The 7,174-nt window shown below is 29.3% G+C and overlaps 2 protein-coding genes across 2 annotated transcripts; one reads left to right on the top strand and one right to left on the bottom strand.

Moving 5' to 3' along the window:
• Positions 1-1,411: 1,411 nt before the first annotated feature.
• LOC122538793 (serine/arginine-rich splicing factor 1A) lies at positions 1,412-5,335 on the bottom strand. Its single transcript, XM_043673165.1, has 4 exons — positions 4,876-5,335; positions 4,212-4,596; positions 3,928-4,122; positions 1,412-1,730 (listed from the first exon to the last, which is right to left on the bottom strand). Exons 1-3 carry the CDS (start codon positions 5,040-5,042, stop codon positions 3,931-3,933), a joined length of 744 nt encoding a protein of 247 aa, XP_043529100.1. The 5' UTR covers positions 5,043-5,335; the 3' UTR covers positions 1,412-1,730; positions 3,928-3,930.
• Positions 5,336-5,419: 84 nt separating this feature from the next.
• On the top strand, positions 5,420-7,154 carry LOC122538792 (zinc finger protein DZIP1L; the record flags this gene model as incomplete). Its single annotated transcript, XM_043673164.1, has 4 exons — positions 5,420-5,438; positions 6,191-6,351; positions 6,439-6,803; positions 6,923-7,154. Coding segments are annotated over exons 2-4 (718 nt in total), but the record flags the coding sequence as incomplete, so codon positions are not given.
• Between the last annotated feature and the right edge of the window lie 20 nt (positions 7,155-7,174).

The raw sequence follows: 7,174 nt of genomic DNA, 5'->3' as shown, positions 1-7,174 counted from the left end.
TTTTTGGTATCGTTTAGAAGAATTGCATGCAGAAAAAATGTGTATATATATCGAAGGGACGTCAGAGATATTAAACTTGAACAAATACCTTACAGCGAGTGTGTGCGAATCGCATCATCCGTTTCTGATCCGTGTGTTATCCGAAAAATGAGATATCCAACTATTTTTATTTACTTTTTATAGATCTTAAATTCCTGTATTGATCCCGACAAGTGCAAGTCCAAATCCCGTATTCGACCTAGACGAATCCATGAAACCTATTTGCATAAACAAGCGCAGCCACACTTTTTGCTTTCTTTTTTCTATATAATTGATCGACATCTCGATAATCCAAATCCATCCAAACGGTATGAACACATTCTGTCCGGTCAAAAGATCCAAGTGATTTGTTTATTTACAGAATCCAAGTGGAATATTTCCAGCCAATTTATCCGTTTATCCATCATGAACACTAATTTTATATCCTGTCAGCATCCTAATCCAACAGACCATATCTCTGCCGAATCCTGTCTTTCTGTTTTATCTTTTTTTTTTTTCATCCCGGAAGATCCTCTACAACTAGGGAGAGCCAGGTTCTTGTGTTACAAGATGAAGTATTCGTTTCCAAACCAAATGTTAATATCCTCTTGCACCGCGCATCAAAGTCCCGAAGAACGAAGTGAAGTTCTTACGATACATATGTAGCACACATATAAAAATTGTACATATACACGGTGTCACGATTGATCGAAATGTACAATAAAAAAAGGTTGAAGTGATCGAGAGGAAGAGCAATCGGACGATTTTCGGTCACGAAGTAAAAGGCAAACCCGTGAAAACACACTATTTTTTTACAACGCGAATTTTCTCTTAGAGGACCACTTGTTCGTTCTCCACGATCCTGAGGAACGCTAATCACGGAGTTAGGTAGTTCAATATTGTACATCACCTATGCTAATGCTTGTATTACACAAATCGAACAAAAAAACGAGGAAGATTTCTCAACCGAGCCGATTTCCTTGCGTTGAACCAGTCACTAGTCTTATATGTATATTCTTTCCATGTGAGTACTCGCGAATTGTCGATCACTGAACGCCGACGGATGAGACGTATGATATAGTTCTGGTCAATAGAGTTTCTCTTTGACAACGAGAATCAAAATTATCATATCGATAATGATAAAAATAATTCTCGACTTGCATACGAAGCTATAAGCGAGTACTTTCATATAAAATAAAATGTTTGCAATGTTGACATTCCATTACTAGTTTGTTTGCTCTTTTTTTTTAATCGTACAGAACGTAAGAGAAAAATCGCGAAAGTCTTTCTCTCTCTCTTTCTCTCTCTTTCTCGCTTTATTTAGATTAAAATCGCGATTGTAATAAGACCGAAACACTGAAACGATTAAAAAATCTGTATACAACCACGTTACATGTCGAAGATGTTCATTTTACGTTTTTCAATTACGGCATTTTTTTATCGTTTAGTTCGTCAACGCAAAAACACTGCTATGTCACGATTAAATAATTTTTTTTTACGTTTGTTTAACGATTCAAAAGAAAAAAATATGGACAATCATTTTAAATCCTTGTAATGGATTTGCCAACGTTTTCTGATGAAAATCCAGCTAATTGAGAATCCTTGAATGAAACGGATTGTGTCTTTCATCCAATTCCTTTCCTGAATTCCTGATCCTGAATTTCCTCTTGAAAGTATCCTTAATGCCTCATTATTTTTGCATTCTCTTAATCCTTTTTTATAATATATGCTCCATACATAAATCCATCCAAAACGCATTCCATCTCATCCCACCGTCAAGCGAATGTGTATTATATCCATCCAAGAAGTAAGATCGTGTCGATTTCAGTTTTTCATTCATTGTGTTACAATCCAATCCAATATACAAAAGAAGAAAAAATACATTAGTCCCTTATACAGTATGCATTAATGTTATATATAAAATTTATCACTGCAAATGTAATCCCTGTGACTTATAGTATTTGAATATTGTATCATATAAATTGAGCAAATACTATACAAAACAAATTTATATCTAAAATAACATAAGGAAAGAGAAATCACAGGATCGATTTGCAATAATAATGTTCTCAAGAATACACGAAATCATTGTTTTCCTTCAACATCTTTAATTTATAACTGAGAATCGTTTAGGCATGTATTGCAAAATTTTAAAAATTCGTTTGTATAATTTTTAAAAGGAAAACGTTAAACGAGAAATGTGTAATAAGCAAATTTATAAATGATTCATTTTATCTATATAAACACATTTCTCAAGATATGTCGTGTACAAAATTAAATATTTCACAAACATCCAAATAATTATACCAAACATATTGTTACATTCTTAATAATAATTTCAATATGAATTAATTGTTTTCTTTTTCACTTTAAAGTGATACAACATACAGTTCTTTTTATCAAATCAAGAAAATGGCCCAATAATCGTCGTTAAAAAACACTCAAGTACATGACATTTTAAGTTAATTATTATACTGAATGAAAAATGTCAGTACATAATAAATGATAGTTATATCAGCTTTCTCCAAAGAAAATTGGTCATATTAATATTAATATATTAGTAAAAAGTAAATCTTTTACCTATATTTATCAAATATTATGTCCTATATGCATGTATTATCCATTGATGAATACCACTGTACAATTACATTGTCTATGTATTAAATGTTATTTTTTGTATTGTCATCATTAGATACCAAAATAAACATACTTAAATTTATGTAATAACTTAAATGACGATGAGCCGTGTAAACAACCTTGACATCCATAATTGTTTTTAAGAATTTGTAGACTTTAATATATTTTATTAAATTAATTAAAAAAAACAACGAAATTTACCAAATTTATCAAAATTTATAGAATGATAAATATCAAATGAAATTATGTGCAGTGAAAAAAACAATTTTTAAATTTTTATAAGAAATAATTATAGTGAAAAACCTTTTGATTAAATATATAATACAGCATTCATTGTGTAATATACTGCATTTTAACTTGCATATTATATATATGCGCATAAAAATATACATTTTCCTCATTATCTATTACTTATCACTTTAATGCACAATAATTTTGAGCTGTTAACAAGAAAAATGCTAGCTTCATGAACTTATATGATAAGCATTAGAAGCTTAAAAAAATGTCATGTTATGTACGCTATAAAATGTGCTGTACTCATCACTGCAAATGTGAATAAATCAACATGAAAAAAAAAAATCACATCAAAAGTATTACAGTATAGCTACCAATGGTAATATCGTATAGAGCAATGTGAATGATCATGTATTAAAACAGCAAAATAAAACATTCACATTGAATATAGATTGGTAGTTATACAATAAATACTATTCATCAATGTGAATATTAATTAAATAAATAAAATAATATTAGTTTTTAGACTCTCATTTGCAATACTTCAAAATTATTACATATTTTCAATATAACTTTAGTGTCAAATCAAATTGCAAAATATAAAGGAATGTATTTTTAAACACATCAATAATTCAAATAGGTGTATCTTTAACAGTAATAGTAATAGTAATACAATTAATATGAGCGCGATTCCTCTTTACCAAAACAAAAAATTAAGATAAAACCTGATATCAATATTTACCACTGAACAATCTAACTGCTCTTCCAGATTTATATAAGTTAAAAATATCTGAATCGATATCAAAATCTTTGAAAAAACAATTTAGTACATGTAAAATGAACCGTGCTCTAGTTACATTAGGTACGATACAATTATTAAATTCAAGCAACATAGAAATAATTTTATAATTTGTATAAAATTCGTTTGGATTGGAAGGTGTTTTTAAGTGAAATTCAAATCAGTAATAATGAAACATGGTAAAGCAAATATTGACAGACAAGCCTTTACTTATATTACCATGTAAAACATATACGTACACACTAGTCGTATGAACGAGATCTGGAGCGAGATCTTGATCGCGAGTAATTACGTCGCAATGGTGAATAGGTAGGTGAACCACGACGTCGTGGACTATAGCTTCGTGAATGACTCCGACCTCTCTCTCTATCTTCACTGCGTCCTCTATCGCCACTGCTATGATCTTCTTTCACTCGAATATAAGCTACTTCACCCTACAGACAAAAATAAAGTCATACGAAAAATATTAAGAATAATGGAATAATATGTATATACAGTTCTTTTATACAAATCTGTTTTATACCTCATGAGACCTAAATCTTGAATCGTCTAACTTCTTCACAGCATATTTCATATCTTCATATCGTAAGAATTCAACAACTCCAGTACCATCTTTATAAACATCAGCAAAGCATACATCACCAGCTTCGCGCATGTGATCCTTTAAATCTTGCCAACTACCAGATGGAGGTAAACCAGTAACAAGAACTCTATATTGAGATCTTCTTGCAGGCGGCCCACGTCCTCTAGAGTTACTCATTTCACCTCTACCGCCTCTTCCACTATCTCCTGCTCCACGACCACCACGGAAATTATTACTAGGACCACCACCCCTAGGAAACTCAACACGTAGTCTATAACCATCATAATCATATCCATCTCTCGCATGAACTGCATCTTCAGCATCTCTGAAAATGATTAATTATAGTGCCACTTCTTGTGTAATTTTTATGTAACATTAAGATGTCAAAATTAAATCTTAATGTCATAAATAATATATTACTTAATATAAAATAACTTTAACGTGATTAAATTATAAGCTTGGAATTCCATACAAAGATGTTTTCTTTTTTATTTAGTGAGATAAAAGTATTATGGAACAAGAGTTAAAAATTATGGAGTAGCTATTATATATTACATTTAAAATATAAAAAATTTTTCATAGAATTATGAATTATAAAATATACCTTGGATCGTCAAATTCGACGAAAGCAAACGGTGGTCCTCTGCGATTTTTTAAATCAACAAAAATAACTTTACCGAACTTGTAGAAAAGATCTTGAATGTCCTTCGTTCTTATATCAGGGGGCAAATTTCCCACATAAATTCTACATTCATTTCTACCATGAGACATATTCACAGCTTTTATTACAATTTATTGTATACAGGATACAAATAAAAATTACTTTAAAAAAATTTCTAGTCGTCTCTTAAGTCTTACACTCTCTTTATTGATGAAATAAACAAGATGGTGGTACCAGTCTGAGAGAAGCGTGAACACGAAATACAGAAAACCAAGAACATTAAGGAAACCTGAACCACAGATGAGGTACATGAATAGATCAAGCATCTTACGGGATTTTGTAGTCTGTGATCTGAAATATCGACATAGTAAAAAATTACTGGTTTTTTAGCGCATTCCACGTTTAAACAACGGTGAGTTGGAAAACTACGTTAAGTCAAACCACAGACGAGGCATATGAATAGATTATGACCTCGTCTGTGGTGACATGAAAATGAAAAGAAATTCGTAAGCTTGGAAATCGTAAAACAAAAAAATACATTATATGCCAGGTCTATTCTGTACCTCGTCTGTGCTTGAACGAAGTTATCGAGCATTTTTATATAGTTAACAATCAATTGTGTATCATATTTTATATATTATCCGCTTCTTTCCACTAATCAATAATCCATTTTTCGAAAATGCTACTCTCTTCGATTATTTCGAACATATAAAATTAATTACAATTGATTAAATTATTTCTTAATAAAATATTGGCCAATTCCTCAATGTCTACATGGAAATCGTATTTTATATACATTTTATATAATATCTCTTTTACTCTTATTTCTTAAGTAAATAAATTATATTTTAGTTTTTTAGTTCAATAATTATAAATATATAAATAGTTATGCTTTTTTTTATATGGAATAATCGAGATTCTATAATCAATTAAATGATTAAATAAATGAATCTTATTTAAATATTTCAGTGTCTTAAATATTTTATTTGAATATCTGATTCATTTTATTACTTCAACTTTGTAAGTCGAAATATTTGAAATGCAAATGAATAAAATCTAAAATCATATAATATATAATGATAAATAGATAGTACTCTCTATATATATCACACCTGTTAAATTTTGTTTACGTTTTCTTCCCTAACCTTCAAAATGTACAAAAACAATTAGTATTATATATTTGTAAATATTAGAACAATGAAGTAGAATAGCACAGTTTGTACTTTATAATTTTATCTTTCTAATTAATTAATCACAGCTGGAATAATGTATGAATAGGCATACATAGACTTATAATAATGGCATTTTCATTTCGTATTGGTACCAAATGGTGTCATGATTTTCCAAAATTGGCAAAAGAATCTGGATTTTATTTCAATATGCATAGATCCAGAGTACGTGTAGATTGGAATCGTATAAGTATGTATAAGTAGTATAATAAATGCATTTGATACCATTATAATTTATAAACAAATATGATGTATTTAATATTCTCTCTTATTCTAGGTAATATAGACATAGATCGAATTATAAGAGAAAGAGATTTCCATTCTATTGATGATAATATAATTAATGTAATAGATTATTGTTTAGAAAGTGAATATGATGTTAAAATTTTGGATCCTAATTTTGTAAAACTCTTCTGCCTTGCACAGTTAGCAGTTGAATATTTATTATATTGTAAACAATATTTAGATCACAGTGTAATGATACTAAAAGAAGAGCTAAAATCAAAAATTGAAGAAAATGTTAAATTGAAGAAAGAAATAACTACTTTAGAAGAAGTTATAAAACATATGAAAGAGAAAGCAAAAGAGAGAAGTAGATTAATAGAAACTAAAATTGGAGACTCTAATGGTGAAATTTACAAAGTAATGAAATTATGAATATTGATTGTTTCTGTTATAATTAAATACATTTCTATTACGATAAAAATATTATTTTTAGTTATGCAAAAGCTAGTTATTAAGCTAATATTTTTGTTTTTCAGTGCCCACATTGCCCAAAATCTTTTATAACTCCCATGTTTGTAAGTGCACACATTATACGTCGTCATGCGTACGTATCAGATTTATACATGCCTGCTTCTCCTGTACATGAACACTATCGCAGTGAAACTGAAAAATTACATAATGAAATAAAAAATTTAAAAGAAAGACTGAATGAAACAGAGAAAGTAATTAAAAATGAGTCTGAAAGATTTCCTGAGAAAAAATTATTAAGTTATGACAAAAGACAAGCT

The sequence above is a fragment of the Frieseomelitta varia genome, unplaced genomic scaffold, assembly GCF_011392965.1.
Source record: "Frieseomelitta varia isolate USP_RPSP 00005682 unplaced genomic scaffold, Fvar_1.2 scaffold_1770, whole genome shotgun sequence".
NCBI classification, from domain to species: Eukaryota; Metazoa; Arthropoda; class Insecta; order Hymenoptera; family Apidae; genus Frieseomelitta; species Frieseomelitta varia.
This window is presented reverse-complemented; position numbering and strand designations above follow the sequence as displayed.

Coding starts and splice junctions, on each gene's coding strand:
- LOC122538793 (XM_043673165.1), bottom strand. CDS start 5,042: ATGTCTCATGGTAGAAATGAATGTAGAATTTATGTGGGAAATTTGCCC. Junction 4,597..4,875: donor GTCGAATTTGACGATCCAAG/GTATATTTTATA, acceptor AATCATTTTCAG/AGATGCTGAAGATGCAGTTC. Junction 4,123..4,211: donor CAAGATTTAGGTCTCATGAG/GTATAAAACAGA, acceptor TTTTGTCTGTAG/GGTGAAGTAGCTTATATTCG.